At 57.7% G+C, this 16,138-nt stretch overlaps 1 protein-coding gene across 1 annotated transcript in view; it reads right to left on the bottom strand.

The window, feature by feature from the left end:
* The window catches only part of FLNA (filamin A), a 61,811-nt gene that overhangs the window by 21,665 nt on the left and 24,008 nt on the right, over positions 1 to 16,138 (bottom strand). Inside the window, exons 20-38 of the mRNA XM_085046278.1 lie at positions 15,928 to 16,018; positions 15,219 to 15,388; positions 14,589 to 14,706; positions 13,434 to 13,693; positions 12,372 to 12,978; positions 11,530 to 11,703; positions 11,003 to 11,165; positions 10,682 to 10,842; positions 10,060 to 10,230; positions 9,261 to 9,384; positions 8,666 to 8,822; positions 6,585 to 6,774; positions 6,234 to 6,257; positions 4,332 to 4,579; positions 3,455 to 3,557; positions 2,728 to 2,868; positions 1,979 to 2,107; positions 1,152 to 1,325; positions 540 to 701 (exon numbers count right to left, since the gene is read on the bottom strand). Coding sequence (XP_084902404.1) covers positions 540 to 701; positions 1,152 to 1,325; positions 1,979 to 2,107; positions 2,728 to 2,868; positions 3,455 to 3,557; positions 4,332 to 4,579; positions 6,234 to 6,257; positions 6,585 to 6,774; positions 8,666 to 8,822; positions 9,261 to 9,384; positions 10,060 to 10,230; positions 10,682 to 10,842; positions 11,003 to 11,165; positions 11,530 to 11,703; positions 12,372 to 12,978; positions 13,434 to 13,693; positions 14,589 to 14,706; positions 15,219 to 15,388; positions 15,928 to 16,018 — 3,367 coding nt within the window. The remainder of the gene's footprint in view (positions 1 to 539; positions 702 to 1,151; positions 1,326 to 1,978; positions 2,108 to 2,727; positions 2,869 to 3,454; positions 3,558 to 4,331; positions 4,580 to 6,233; positions 6,258 to 6,584; positions 6,775 to 8,665; positions 8,823 to 9,260; positions 9,385 to 10,059; positions 10,231 to 10,681; positions 10,843 to 11,002; positions 11,166 to 11,529; positions 11,704 to 12,371; positions 12,979 to 13,433; positions 13,694 to 14,588; positions 14,707 to 15,218; positions 15,389 to 15,927; positions 16,019 to 16,138) is intronic.

Raw genomic sequence — 16,138 nt, 5'->3', positions numbered from 1 at the left:
GACTGGGGCAGCAGCTGGCCAGCCCTGGACAAATGGACCTGACCTCATGGGGGACAAACGAGATACTTGGGGACATGGGACAGTCAGGGACACCTTGGGGACATTGGTGGGGACAGGGGGCACAGCAGGGACATGGGGACGTTGATAGGGACACAGGGACAGTCAGGGATATGGGACAGTCAGGGACACCTTGGGGACACCTTGGAGACACCTTGGGGACATGGGGACATTCAGGGATTTGGGACAGTCAGGGACACCTTGGGGACATGGCGACATTGATGGGGACAGTCAGGGATATGGGGATATCAGCAGGGACAGGGACACAGCCACCAGTCAGGGATGGGGACAGGGACATGGGGTACAATGTCCCCAGTATCCCCCAAGGTCCCCAGTGCCCCCCAGTGTCCCCACGCTGTCCCCAGTGTCCCCAGCTCACCCAGGTGACCGTTGCGCAGCCGCTTCAGCTGGCAGGGCTCCATGTCCCCAATGTCTCCAAAGTCCCCAAGATGTCCCCAATGTCCCCACTGTCCCCAGCTCACCCAGGTGGCCGTTGCGCAGCCGCTTCAGCTGGCAGGGCTCCTTGCGGCCGGACGGCGCTGTCACCGAGGCGGTCAGCTGGCTCAGGTCACTCTCGCCGATGTCCAGCGGGATTTCGGCCGAGGCGCCAACCTTCAGGTGGGACTGGCGCAGGGTGTCGTCACCTGGGGGGACACCGGGGTCAGTGGGGTCACCAGAGGTCAGTGGGGTCACCAGGGGTCAGTGGGGTCACCAGCGGGTCAGTGGGATCACCAAGGGCCAGTGGGGTCATTGGGGTCACCCAACACACCCCAGGGGGACAGTGAAGTCACCAGGATCATCGGGGGGACAATGGGGTCATCAAGGAGTCAGCGGGGTCACCAGGGGGTCGACCCCAACTGTGTTTTTTAGGGTTTTTTAAGTGTTTTGTGGGTTTTTTCAGGATTTTTACCCGTGATCCTGGCGGTGAAGGGGCTCCCCGGGATGGTCAGTGACCCCAGATGTATTTTTAACCATTTTTTGAGGATTTTTACCGGTGATCCTGGCGGTGAAGGGGCTCCCCGGGATGGTCAGTGATCCCAGGTGTGTTTTTTAGGGGTTTTTAGGTTTTTTAACCATTTTTTGAGGATTTTTACCGGTGATCCTGGCGGTGAAGGGGCTCCCCGGGATGTGTTTATCGTTATATTTCACCACAATCCCATAGTCCCCTGGCAGGACTGGCAGGTAGGACACTGAGCACGTCCCGTCACCGTTGTCCTGGCAGCTCAGCTCGGCCTTGGAGGGACCTTCGACCGCCAGGGACAGCCCGCCTGGGGACAGCGAGGGGACAGCAGGTCAGGGACAGCATGGGGACAGCATGGGGACACAGCAGGGACAGCATGGGGACCTGACAGGGACAGCTCGCCTGGGGACAGTGTGGGGACAGCAGGTCAGGGGGACAGGGACAGCATGGGGACACACTAGGGACAGCCCGCCTGGGGACAGCGTGGGGATGCAGGGGTCACAGGGGTCAGGGACAGCGTGGGGACAGCATGGGGACCTGACAGGGACAGCCCTCCTGGGGGGGACAGGTCAGGAGGGGCTGGGGACAACCTAGGGACCCCTGGGAGCAGCTGGGGACCCTTTGAGGACCCTGAGAGGACCTGGGGATCCCCTGGGAGGGGTTGGGGACAACCTGGTGACACCCTGGGAACCTCCAGGAAGGTCTGGGGACACCTTAAGGACCCCAGGATGGGCTGGGGACACCCTGGGAGGGGCTGGTGACACACTGGGGACCCCCAGGAAGGGTTGAGGACACCCTGGGGACAACCTGGGAGCAGCTGAGAACCCCTTAGGGACACCCTGGGAATGGCTGGGGACCCCCAGGAAGGGCTGGGGACACCCTGAGGCCACCCTAGTCCCCCCCCCAGTGTCCCCCCAGTGTCCCTCCCAGTGTCCCCCCGCTGTCCCCTGCTGTCCCCACCCTCTCCGGCGTCCTTGGTGTTGACGGTGAAGGTGGCTGGCCGGTTGACCGTGCCGTGGGTCAGCCCCGGGCCGTAGGCTGTGACGTGGCCACTGTTCACATAGTCCACGTAGAACTGCAGGGGGCTGCCTGGGGGGGACAGGAACAGGGGACAGGAGGGTCACCGGGTGTCCTGAGACCCCCACGGTGTCCCCAAACCCCCCGTGGGGACAGTGACCCTGAAAAACCCCAAAATCCCACCGGGGGTGTGGATGTTGTCACAGCGAATGTCCATCAATGTCCATCTCCTGCAGCCAAACCTCCCCAAAATCCCCCAAAATCCACCCCTGGCTGCCTCTCCCAGCCTCTCAAATCCCCCAAACCTCCCCAAATCCCCCCAAAAAACCCCAAAATCCCCCGAATTCCCACCAGGTATGTGGATGTCACAGGTATGTCACAGCGAATGTCCATCAAGGTCCTTCTCATGCACCCAAAACCTCCTCAAAGCCCCCAAAATGCCCCAAAACCCAGCCCTGGATATCCCTCTGACCCTCTAGACCCCCAAAATTCCCAAAAAATTCCCAAAATTCCCCAAATTCCCACCAGGTAGATGAATGTTGTCACAGCAGATGTCCATCTCGTGCAGCCAAATCCCCCAAAATCCCCCAAACCTCCCTAAAACTCAGCCCTGGCCACCTCCCCGAGCCCCTCAAATCCCTCCAAACCCCCCAAATTTCCCAAAATCCCCCGAATTCCCCCCAAAAACCCACCAGGGATGTGGATGTTGTCACACCGAATGTCCATCTCGTGCAGTCCAGCCTCGCTGGGCGCGAAGCGCACGGTGACAGTTCCGTCCTTGTTGTCCGTGATGTCCGGAGTGGCCACCTTGCCCGAGGGCATGCGCACCTCACCTGCGGGGACAGCCGTCAGGGACACCTGGGGACACCTAGGGACATTCTGGGGACACCTGGTAAGGATCTGGGGACACCTGGGGACATCTTGGGGACACCTGGGATATCTGGCACAGATCTGGGGACATCTTAGGGACACCTTGGGAGGTGCTGGAGACACCTGGGGACACCCTGGGGACACCTGGAAGGACATCCTGGGGGATCAGGGCCTCACCTGGGGACACCTGGGATACCTGGGGGACTCTGGGGACACCTTGGGAGGGGTTGGGGACATTTGGAGACGTCCTGGGGACACCTTGGGGACACCTGGTGGGGACCAGGGAGGGTCTGAGGACACCTTGGGGACATTCTGGGGGGACTCGGGATGATTTTAGGATGTTTTGGGATGGTTTTGGGGCTGGTTTTGGAGGTGTTTTTGGGGTGTTTATTGGGATGATTTTGGGGTGGTTTTGGAGTGCTTTGGGGGTGATTTTTGGGATGATTTTGGGGTGGTTTCAGCATGCTGTTTCTGAGGTATTTCTGCCGTGATTTTGGGCTATTTTGGGCTGTTTTGGGGTTCCCCCACCCCCCCAAACTTCCCCCTCACCCGTGATCTCTCCCTTCTTGATGGTGAAGGGGATGACGAGGTCGAAGGGTCTCAGCCCAGCCATGTCCAGCCCGTTGACCCCCAGCAGCGGCCGGTCGGTGGCCTGAGGGACAGCCAGGGCTCAGGGGGACAGCCAGAGCTCAGAGGGACAGCCAGGGCTCAGGGGGGCAGCCAGGGCTCAGGGGGACAGCCAGGGCTCAGGGGGACAGCCAGGGCTCAGGGGGACAGCCAGGGCTCAGGGGGGCTGGACACCCCAAAACCCTCAGTGTCCCAATCCTAAACCCCAATCCTAAACCCCAGTGTCCCAATCCTAAACCCCAAAACCCTCAGTGTCCTCATCTCACCCCAAAACCCTGCAGTGTCCCAATCCTAAACCCCAAAACCCTGCAGTGTCCCCATCCCAGACTCACCAGATCCAGCTTGGGATCACTTGGACCCCATTTTTCCCCCATTTTTCTCTCATTTTTCCCTCATTTTTCCCCATTTCTCCCCGTTCCACACTCACCATGACCTGGAAGGGGCTGTTGGGGATGTGCTCTCCCCAATCCCACCCCACAAATCCCATTTTTCCCCATTTTCAGACTCACCATGACCTGGAAGGGGCTGTTGGGGATGTGCTCTCCCCCAGTCCCACCCCATAATTCCCATTTTTCCCCATTTTTTCCCCATTTCTCCCCATTTTTCCCCTCCAGCACTCACCATGACCTGGAAGGGGCTGTTGGGGATGTGCTCTCCCCCAGTCCCACCCCATAATTCCTATTTTTCCCCATTTCTCACACTCACCATGACCTGGAAGGGGCTGTTGGGGATGTGCTCTCCCCCAATCCCACCCCATAAATCCCATTTTTTCCCTGTTTTTCCCCATTTTCACACTCACCATGACCTGGAAGGGGCTGTTGGGGATGTGCTCGCCCCCGAAGCGCACGCAGATCACGTACTTCCCGGGCTGCGGCGCCGTGTAGAAGATGTCGAAGGTGCCGTCGGGATTCTCCACCACGTCCACGTCCACCTCGGAGCCGTCAGGTGTGCACACCGAGCAGGTCACCTTGCCCTTGCCCGCCGCCTTGGCGTCCACCGTGATCAGGGTCTGCTCGCCCAGCTGGATCGTGGGGCCCAGGCCGGGACCTGGGGGACAGCGGGGTCAGGGATGGACCAAAAACCCCAAAATGGGACCCCAAAACAGGACCCTTTAGGGCCATCGGGATGGGAACCCTTTGGTAACCCCAAAATGGAACCCTTTGGGGTCACCGTGATCAGGGTCTGCTCGCCCAGCTGGATCGTGGGGCCCAGGCCGGGACCTGAGGGACAGCGGGGTCAGGGACAATCCCAAAAACCCCAAAACAGAACCCTTTTGGGGTCAGCAGAACAGGAACCCATTGGGAGCTCTTTGGGATCACTGGGATGGAACGCTTTGGGGTCACTGTGATCAGGGTCTGCTCGCCCAGCTGGATCGTGGGGCCCAGGCCAGGACCTGGGGGACAGCGGGGTTAGGGACAATCCAAAAACCCCAAAATGGAACCCCAAAATGTGACCCCTATAGGGGCACCACAATGGGAACCCATTGGGAGCTCTTTGGGATCCCAAAATGGAACCCTTTGGGGTCACTGTGATCAGGGTCTGCTCGCCCAGCTGGATCGTGGGGCCCAGGCCGGGACCTGGGGGACAGCGGGGTCAGGGACAATCCCAAAAACCCCAAAATGGGACCCCAAAAGGGACCCCAAAAGGGACTCTTTAGGACCATTGCAATGGGGATCCCAAAATGGAACGCTTTGCGGTCACTGTGATCAGGGTTTGCTTGCCCAGCGGGACCTGAGGGACAGTGGGGTTAGGGACAATCCCAAAAACCCCAAAATGGACCCCAAAAGGGACTCTTTTGGGCCAGAAACACCTGGGCATCAGGGACCTAAAAACCCCAAACCAGGACCCATTTGGGATCCCTTTGAGATACCCAGAACAGGAACCCATTAGAAACCCCAAAACGGGACCCTTTTGGGGTCACTGCAATGGGAACCCTTTGGTGACCCCATAAAGGAGCCTTTTAGGATTCCTTTGGGGCCAAATGGGAACTCCTTGGGAGCTCTTTGGGACCCCAAAAAAAGGAGCCTGAGCCCTGAACTGGGGGATTCATCCCAAACTGGGATTGATCCCAAACTGGGGCTCATCCCAAACATTAACTAAGATATGGGGGTCCCTCCTAATTAATTAAAGTCATTAGGGGGAAACCCATCATCATTAATTGAGGTCAGGGGAGTCTCCCATCATTCATTAATTAATTTCATGGCAGTCCCTTATTATTAATTAAGATCAGAGGGGTGTCTCCCATCATTAATTAATGTCATGGAGTCCCCCATTATTAATTGAGATTGGGGGGGGTCTCCTATCCTTAATTAATGCATTGGGGGTTCTTCATCATTAATTTCAGTGAGATCTCTCATCATTAATTAATGCATTAGGGGCTCCCAATCATTAATTTTATGGGATCTCCCATCATTAACTGAGACTGGGGGTCCCCCATCATTAATTTTGGGGATCTCCCATCATTAATTAATGCATTGGGGGTTCTCCCATCATTAATTCCACTGGGATCTCCCATCATTAATTTGGGGGAGTTCCCCCTCCTCACCCTCAGGGTTTTTCCCCCCAAAATCCCCCCCCACCCACTCCCCCATTCCGCCCCCCTCCCCTCATGCAGGGCCGTTTTTGGGGTGCACAGGAGGCTCGATTTTGGGGTGAAAAGAGGGGATTTCAGCCATGCTCCCCCCCAAAGCAGTGCTCTTACCTAAGCCGTGACCTCCGATGGAAACTACAGCGTGGGGGGGGTGGGCGTGGGGGGTGGGCGTGGGGTGGGGTGGGCAGAGAAGCAAGAAATCCAGTGAGACACAGCCGTGAGACCCCAAAAACCCCCCAAATCCCCCCAAAAAACCCCAAAAACCCCCCTATCCCCCCTCAGTGCAGCCGTGCCCTTCTCCCGCAGGGTCGTGTCCCCCCCTTGCCACGGTGGTTTCTCCCATTCCGCAGGTGGTATCCCCCATTCCGGGGGGGAGATCCCCCTTCATTTTCGGGGCGCTTTTTCCCATTTTCTCCTGTTTTCTCCCAATTTCGGGGTTGTTTCCCCATGCTGGGGGCTCACCGGTGACCGTGCACTTGCTGGCGTCGCCGGTGGGCACAGCCCGGATGCGGTAGGGGGAATAGGGGATCTCGTCCCCCCCGTATTTGATGAGGATGGTGTAGCGGCCGGTCATGTCCGGCACGTAGGACACTGTGTAGGTGCCGTCCTGGTTGTCTCGGATCGAGGCTTTCTTGGGCTTCCCCTCGGGATCCTGAGGGGAAAACGGGGATTTCGGCTGTTGGTGAGTTGGAAATGGGAATCTGGGTGGTTTTGGGGTGGGGGGTTGGATTTTAGGGCCGGGAAAAAGGGTCCCAGAGCTCCCGGGGTGGTTTGCGGTTGAGCTCCCTTGAGCTTCCCCTCAGGATCCTGAGGGGAAAAAGTAGGACTTTCAACAGTTGGTGAGCTGGAAATGGAAATTTCAGCACTTGGTGATGTGAACATGGGATTTTGGGTGATTTTGGCATATGGGGTAGGATTTTAGGGCCAGAAAAAAGGGTCCAGGCACTCCTGGAGCTCAGGGGCAGGTTTGGGGTTAAGTTCCCTTGAGCTTCCCCTCAGGATCCTGAGGGGAAAAAGTGAGAATTTTGGCTGTTCGTGAGATGGAGGTGGGAATTTCAGCACTTGGTGATGTGGAAATGGGAATTTGGGTGGTTTGGGATGTGGGGTTGGATTTTAGAGCTGGGAAAAAGGGTCCCAGAGCTCGCGGGTGGTTTGCGGTGGAGCTCCCTTGCGCTTTCCCTCAGAATCCTGAGGGGAAAAAGTGGGAATTTCAGGAGTTGGTGAGGTGAAAATGAGAATTTCAGCACTTGGTGATGTGGAAATGGGAATTTGGGTGGTTTGGGGTGTGGGGTTGGATTTTAGAGCCGGGAAAAATGATCCTGGGCACTCTTGGAGCTCCTGGGTGGTTTGCGGTGGAGCTCCCTTGAGCTTCCCCTCAGGATCCTGAGGGGAAAAAGTGGGAATTTTGGCTGTTGGTGAGGTGAAAATGAGAATTTCAGCACTTGGTGATGTGAAAATGGGAATTTGGGGTGTAGGGTTGGATTTTAGAGCTGGGAAAAAGGATCCCAGAGCTCCCAGGGTGTTTGGGGTCAAACTCCCTTGGGCTTCCCCTCAGGATCCTGAGGGGGAAAAGTGGTAATTTTTGCAGTTGGTGCGGTGGAAATGGAAATTTCAGCACTTGGTGATGTGGAAATGGGAATTTGGGTGGTTTTAGCATATGGGGTAGGATTTTAGAGCTGGGAAAAAGGATCCCAAGCACTCTTGGAGCTTCTGGGTGGTTTGGGGTCAAGCTCCCTCGGGTTTCCCCTCAGGATCCTGAGGGGAAAAAGTGGGAATTTCAGGAATTGGTGAGGTGAAAATGAGAATTTCAGCACTTGGTGACGTGGAAATGGGGATTTGGGGTGTGGAATTGGATTTTAGAGCTGGGAAAATGGATCCCAGAGCTCCCTGGGTTTTTGCGGTTGAGTTCCTGTGAGCTTCCCCTCAGGATCCTGAGGGGATAAAGTAGGAATTTCAACAGTTGGTGAGGTAGGAATGAAAATTTCAGCACTTGGTGATGTGGAAATGGGAATTTGTGGTGGTTTGGGGTGTGGGGCTGGATTTTAGGGCTGGGAGAAAGGATCCAGGCTCTCTTGGAGCTCAGGGGTGGGTTCAGGGTCAAGTTCCTTGGGCTCCCCTGAGGGGAAAAAGTGGGAATTTTGGCAGCTGGTGAAGTGGAAATGGGAATTTTGGCAGCTGTTGGGGTGGGAAATGTGAATTTTGGCAGTTGTGAAGTTGTGGTCTCTGGGAAAAAGGCTCCAAAGACCCCCAAAATTGGGGTCTCCAGTGCCAATCACCCCAAGAAGGTCCAAAGACCCCCAAAATTGGGGTCTCCAGTGCTCTCCACCCCAAATCTAGGGGTTTCCAGTGTCACCCAACCCCAAGAAGGTCCAAAGACCCCCAAAACTGGGATGTCCAGTGCTCTCCACCCCCAAACTGGACATCACCAGTGCCACCCAACCCCACAAAGCTCCCAAGACCTCTCCAAACCAAAACCCTCCAGCACTTCCCACCCACTCCAACCCCCAAAAACCCCCAAAACGAGCCCCCCAGCCCATTCCCACCGTGATCTGCACGGCCAGCAGCCCCTCGCCCGCGTCCTTGGCGTCGATGGTGAACTCGACGGGCAGGCTGGCCGGCACGCCCGTGGTGTTGAGGCCGGGGCCGCTCGCCCGCACCTTGCTGGCGTCGTGGGTGGGCAGCGCCTTCACCTTGAAGGGGCTTCGGGGAGGGATTGGGGGTTAAAAAAAGGAAAAAAACCCCAAAACCCCTCTGGAGACCCCTGGGGACTCTGAAATTGGGGGGTTATGGTGATTTCCCACCCCAGGAAGGTCTAAAGATGCCCAAAATTGGGGTTTCCAGTGCCACCCACCCCCAGGAAGGTCCAAAGATCCACAAAATTTGCATGTTCAGTGTTCTTCACCCCCAAATCTGGGGGTCTCTAGTGCCAATCACCCCAGAAAGGTCCAAAGATCCCCAAAACTGGGGTCTCCAGTGCTCTCCACCCCAAACTGGGAGTCTCCAGTGCCACCCAACCCCACAAAGGTCCCAAGACCTCCCAAAACCAAGACCCTCCAGCACTTCCCACCCACTCCAAACCCCCAGAAAAGACCCGAAGCCCCCCTAACCCAACCCCAAGCCCCCCAGACCCCAGCAGACCTGCGGGGCACCTCCTGGTCGCCGTAGCGCACCGAGATGCTGTAGGGTCCCTCCCGGGAGGGGACATAGGACACCCGCTGGGTGCCATCCCCGTTGTCAGCCACGTCCACCGGCTCCAGCACCCCTGGGGAGGGGAACATGGGGTTTTAGGGGGGGTTTTTGGGGGATTTTGTGGGGTCAGAGAAGGTCCGGATGTTGTGGGAGAGGTTAAAAACCCCACAGAGGAACCCAAAAGGCTCTACAGGGCAGCCCTGAGACCCCACAGAGCACCCTGAAAAATCAGTGCTGAGCATCCCAAACCCCACAGAGCACCTCCAAACCCCAAAAACATCCCTCAGAACCCCCCAGACCCATTCCAAAAGACCCCCAAAACCCCCCAAAAATCCCCCATAACTCCCCAAACCCATTCCAAAAGGCCCCCAAGATCCCCAAACCCCCCAGACCCATTCACAAACCCCCTCAAGACTCCCAAAACTGGCCAAAACCCCTCTAATACCACAAGATCCTCTCAAAATTCCACTAAAAATCCCCCAAAACTGGTCAAAAACACTTCAAAACCCCTCAAATCCCACAAGTTCCCCTCCAAATTCCACTAGAATTCCTCCAAACCCATTCCCAATGACCCCCAAGATCCCCAAAACCCCCACAGAATACCCCAAAACCCCTCAAACCCATTCCCAAACCTCACCAAGACCCCCAAAACCCCCTCAAAACCCCTCCAATCCCACAAGATCTCCCCCAAATCCCACTAAAAACCCCCCAAACCCCCTTGAAACCCCCCAAAATCTCTCCCACTGACCTTTGGGGCCCTGGACCTTGACGTCCAGCGGGGCCACCCCAGCCTTGGAGGTGTCCACGGTGAAGCTCTGGGGGACATTGGCTCGGACATGGCCGGGGGTCAGGCCGGGACCCCCGCAGGACACGCGGGAAGCGTCCACCACGTCTGACACAGGGACCTGGAACGGGCTGCCTGTGGGGGGAAATGGGGTTTGGGGGTCAGCAGGGGGATGTGGGGGAAAAAAATGGGGATTTAGGGGTCACTGGGGAAAGGATTTTGGGGTAAAAATCGGGATTTAGAGGCCTAAAAATCAGGATTTAGGGAATAAAATGGGATTTAGGGGTCACCAGGGAAAGGACTAGGGGGGGATTTAGGGGTCACCCCTCAAAAATCCTCCAAAATTCCCTCAGAAAAAACCCCAAAAATCCTTCAAAGATTCCCAAACCCTCAGGCTCCCTGGTGACCTGGTGGCCACCATAGGTGACATTCAGGCTGTAGGTTCCTGGCTCATAGTGGACACAAATCCCCTCAAAATTCCCCAAAAATCCCCCAATATTCCCTAAAAAAAACCCAGAAATTACCAAAAAATTCCCCAAAAAATCCCAAAAAAATCCCAAAAAATCCCAAACACCCCCAGGCTCACCGGGGACCTGGTGGCCGCCGTAGGTGACGTTCAGGCTGTAGGTTCCAGGCTCGTAGGGGACGTACTCCACGGAGCAGCTGCCGTCCTTGTTGTCCGTGCAGGACATCTTGGCCTCCGAGGGTCCTTCCACCGCCAGCCCCAAACCCCCTGTGCCCGCCCCGCTGTGAAATGGGGTGGGGGGTCAGCAGGGGTCAGCAGGAGTGGGGTTTGGGGGGAAAAATGGGGTTTGGGGTTATCAGGGGTGGGGTTTGGGGGAGAAAATGGGGTTTGGGGTCATTTGGGGAATCCCCAGTGGATTTTGGGGTTTCCCGGGGGTCTCACCGGGTCTCCACGGTGAACTTGTTGGCCTGGTTGGTGGTGCCGCTCTGGATCCCCGGGCCGTGCACCCGAACCCTCGTGGGGTCACAGCCCTCGGTCACCGTCACCCGGAACGGGCTGTGCGGCACCGGCGAGCCGCCGTAGGTGACATCCACCGAGTGCGGCCCTGGGGACACCGAGACGTCAGCGTGGGTGTCCCAAACATCCCCAAAACCCTCCAAAATAGCCCAAAATAGCCCTGGGGACACTGAGACATCAGCATGGGCCCCAAACAGCCCCCAAAACCTCCAAAATAGCCCCAAATCCCCACAAAATACACCCAGATCCCCCAAAATACCTCCAAACCCCTCAAAATCCCCCCAAATCTTTCCAAATACCTCATAATCCCCACAAACCCTCTCAAAATCCACCAGCATCACCTAAAATGTCACCAAAATCCCACCAAATCACCCCAAAATCCCATCAATCACCCCAAACTGTCTCCAGCTCCTCCTGAACTCCCCAAACCCCGCTGGATTCCCGGGGCTCACCCTCCTCGTAGGGTGTGTACTCCACGTGGTAGGTGCCATCGCCCCTGTCCTCCACGAAGGTCTCGGTGACATTCCCGGACGGGTTGGACACCAGGGCCTTGACATGGGGACCTCCGGCCTTGGTCAGCGCCCGAGCGTCCACCTCGAACTCGGTGACGGCCTCGCGGAACACGCCTGGGGATGGGAACGGGGTGGGAATGGGGTGGGAATGAGATGGGATGGGATGGAAATGGGGATGGAATAGGAACGGAAATGGGAACGGGAATGGGATGGGATGGGAATGGGGTGGGATGGGAATGGATGAGGATGTGGGGGTCAATGGGGGCTTCTTCCAACTCAACTCAACCCAACCCAACTCATCCCAATCCAATTAAACCAAACTCATTCCAACCCAACCCAACTAAACCCATCTCAACTCAACCCAACTCAACTCAAACCAACCCAACCAAACCCAACTCATCCCAGCCAAACCTAACTAAACCCAACTCAGCCCAACCCATCTCAATCCAATCCAATCCAATTCAACTCATCCCAACTCATCCCCACTGAACCCAACTAAACCCAACTCAGCCTAACCCATCTCAGCCCAATCCAACCCATCCCATCCAAAGCAGTTCAACTCATCCCAACTAAACCCAACTCAATCCAACCCAACTAAAACAAACTCATTCCAACCTAACTAAACCCAACTCATGCCTACCCAACTCATTCCTACCCAACCCAACTAAACCCATACCATCCCAACTCATCGCAACCCAGCTCAACCAACCCAACTCAACCCATCCCTTCAGTACAACCCTCCCCATCCCCATCCCCTCCCACCTCACCCCACCCACACTCACCCTTCCCCTCCACGCCAGGCCCGAACACCTTGACCCCGGCGGTGTCCACGGCGGCGGGCGCTGGCTCCACGCGCACCGTGGAGGGGAAGTGCGGCACGGGCTGCCCGCCGTACTCCACGGTGACGGTGTGAATGCCGGCGCTGCGCGGGGTGTAGGCGATGGTGTAGATCCCGTCCCCGTTCTCCTCCACCCGCACGTCCGCCCGCGCCCCCGCCTCCGACGCGATGCCGATGGTCAGCTCCGCCGTGCCCGCCCGGCTGCAGTCCACCCTGAAGCGGCCCGGCTGGCCGGCCGTGGCCTTCTCCAGGCCTGGCCCCTCGCAGGTGACCTTGGAGGGGTCGAACTGGGGCCGGACGGGCGCGCGGAAGGGCGAGCCGGGGATGTGGGCGCCGGCGAACAGGATGTTGATGTTGTAGTCGCCGGGCTCCGTGGGCAGGTAGGACACCGAGCAGGTGCCGTCGCCGTTGTCCTGGCACTCGATTTTGGCCTCGCAGGGACCCTCCACGGTCAGCCCCAGGCCGCCCGTGCCGGCGCCTTTGGTGTCGATGGTGAACGGGGCTGGAACTCCGGCCAGGCCACCCTGCAGACCGGGGCCGAAGGCACGGACCTGCGGAGAGCAGGGTGGGGTGGGGTGGGGTGGGTTCAGTTGGGTTGAGCTGGATTTGGGATAGTTGGGTTGGGTTGGGATGAGTTGGGTTGGGTTGAGTTGGGTTTAGAATGAGTTGAGTTTGCTTTGCTTGGGAGGACTTGAATTGAGTTGAGTTGGGTTGGGTTGAGTTGGAACGACTTGAACTGGAATGAGTTGAATTGGGTTGAGTTGGGTTTTAATTCCCATTGGGAATGGAGAGATGTAGGTTGAACCCAGAAACCCCAAATTCCAACCCATGGGGTTGCCCAGAACCTCCACCCTAATACAGACCCACATAACAACCCCAAAACCCCCAAATCCCCCCAAAACCCCATCCCATGACCTTGGAGTGGTTGGTGGGCAGCATGGCGAAGCAGAACCAGCCCCAAATGCCCCCCTAACTCCCCCAAATTGGGAATCTGCCCCTCCCTGACCTTGGAGGGGTCGGTGGGCGGCACGGCCTCCACGGGGAAGGGGCTGCCGGGCAGGGGCACCCCGTCGTAGGTGACCTCGACGCTGTGGGGTCCCTGCTCCCGCGGCACGAAGCGCACGGCGCTGCTCTCGGGGCCGGCCGGCTCCACGCTGACCGGCAGCGCCTTGCGGGACGGACCGACCACCCTGGCGGCCACCTTGCCCTGCCCGCCGGCGCCCTTGGCCTTCACCGTGAACTCCTGCGCCTTGCCCACCTCCGGCTCTGCAACGGGGGGGACGGGTTAGTGGGGAGGAAATGGGGAATTAATTGGGGAGGAAATGGGGAGGTAATGGGGGAGGAAACGGGGAATTAGTTGGGGAGAAAAGGGGGAATTAATGGGGAGAAAGGGGAATATGGGGAGAAAAGGGGAATTAATGGGGAGAAAAGGGGGAATTAATTGGGGAGGAAACGGGGAATTAATTGGGAAGAGGGACAGGGAATTGGGGAGAAAACGGGGAATTGGGGAGAGAACGGGGAATTAATTGGGGAGAAAATGGGGAATTAATTGGGGAGGGGAAAACGGGGAATTGGGGAGGGGTCAGGAAATTGGGGAGTGGGACAGGGAATTGGGGAGGGGGATATGGAATTGGGGAGGAAACATGGGATTGGGGAGGAGAAAACACCAAATTGGGGAGGGGTCAGGGAATTGGGGAGAAAACAGGGAAGTGGGGAGGGGGATATGGAATTCAGGAGGGGTCAGCAGGACATGGAATTGGGGAGGGGTCAGGGGGATATGGATGGGGATGGGAATTGGGGAAGGGGACCAAGAATTGGGGAGGAGAAGACATGAATTTGGGGAGGGGTCAGGGAATTGGGGAGGGGTCAGGAGCAGGGAGTTGGGGAGGGGGAACACAAAATCGGGGTCCCAGAGTTCCCCAAATCCTCCCCAATTCCACCTCCCCAAAGAGCCCCCCAAACCCCAGGACACTCCCCCAAAAATCCCCAAATTGTGGGACCCCCACAGACCCCTCCAAAACCCCCCAAATCCCCCCAAACCCCACAGAATCCCCCAAATCCTGGGTACCCCCAGAGCCCCCCCAAACTCCAAAACCCCCCCAAATCCCACAACCCCCCCAAACCACCCCAAATTCCCCCAAATTCCCAGTTCTGCCCTTACTGTCGTCCAGGCCGGAGATTTTGACCTTGCCCAGGTCCAGCCCAGGGCTGACCCCGACGCTGAAGGGGCTCTTGGGGATGGGGTCACCTCCGTAGGTCACCGAGACCCCCAAATTGCCCTGGGGGCACAGCGGGGTCAGGGCATCCCCCAGACCCAACCCAGGGGGGTTTGTGGGGGATTTGGGTTTTAGGGGAGTTTTTGGGGATGCAAGGGGGGTGGTTTTGGGTCTCAGTGGGATGTTTTGGGGGTTTTTGGGGTTTCAGGTGCTGCTTTGAGGTGTTTTAGGGGTTTTTAGGAGTACAGAAGCTGTTTTTAGGGGTATTTTGGGGGGTTGGGTTTAGTTTTTGGGGTCAGTTTAGGATTTTTGGGGTCCCTACCTGCTGCACAGGTGTGTAGGTCACTGTGTGGGTGTTTTTGGGGTTTCAGGGGTCAGTTTTTGGGGTTATTTTGGGGGTTTTGGGGTCCCTACCTGCTGCACAGGTGTGTAGGTGATCATGTGGGTGTTTGGGGTCAGTTTTTGGGATTATTTCAGGGGTTTTGGGTCCCTACCTGCTGCACAGTTGTGTAGGTGACTGTGTGGGGGTTTGGGGTCAGTTTTTGGGGTTATTTCGGGGTTTTTGGGGTCCCTACCTGCTGCACAGGTGTGTAGGTGACCGTGTGGGTGCCATCGTGGTTGTCTGTCACCTGCAGGTCCCTCACAGCCTCGCCCTTGCCCGGCCCTGTCACCTGCACGTCCAGGTTGGCTCTGCCAGCGCCCTTGGTGGCCACTGTGAAATGGGTGGGTTTGCCCAGCTCCACTCCTGGGGACCCCAAATCATGGTCAGAACCCCTAAAAACCCCAAAAACCCCAAACTGCCCCCAAAACCCCAAATCCATCACTGTGAAATGGGTGGGCTTGCCCAGCTCCACTCCTGGGGACCCCAAATCATGGTCAAAACCCCTAAAAACCACAGAAACCCCCAGAAACCCCTAATCCTGACAGAATGGCCTAAAAACCCCAAATTGCCCCCAAAACCCCAAATCCATCACCATGAAATGGGTGGGTTTGCCCAGCTCCACTCCTGGGGGATCCCAAAATCACAGTCAGACCCCCCTCAAAAAAATCCCAAATTCCTCAAACCCCTCCCAACCCCACCCCAGACCCCCAATTCCCTCCCCAGGACCCCCAAAAGCCCCCCAAAGCCCTCCGAAGCCCCCAGACCCACCAGAGCAGCTCAGCCCAGGACCCCAAAATTCCCCCTTAATTGCCTTCCTTGCCCCCCAGCAGCTCCCAGGACCCCCAAACTCCCCCAAACTCCCCCAAATCCCCTCCCCAGCCCCCCGCAGCCCCCAGACCCACCGGAGCGGCTCAGGCCCGGCCCCTCGGCCTTGACCTTGCTGGCGTCATGGGCTGCGTCCACCTTGACCCTGATGGGGCTGCTGGGGGTGGCCTGGGGGGACAGCGGGGTCAGCCAGCCCACAGACCCCCTGAGAGAGACCCCCAGAGACCCCCAGAGACCCCCAGAGACCCCAGACCACCCCGAGATCAGCCTGAGACCCCCAGAGACCCC

The sequence above is a fragment of the Lichenostomus cassidix genome, unplaced genomic scaffold, assembly GCF_008360975.1.
Source record: "Lichenostomus cassidix isolate B80296 unplaced genomic scaffold, HeHo_3.0 HiC_scaffold_40, whole genome shotgun sequence".
NCBI lineage: Eukaryota > Metazoa > Chordata > Aves > Passeriformes > Meliphagidae > Lichenostomus > Lichenostomus cassidix.
The sequence above is the reverse complement of the archived record's forward strand: the minus strand, read 5'-3'. Positions and strand labels throughout refer to the sequence as shown.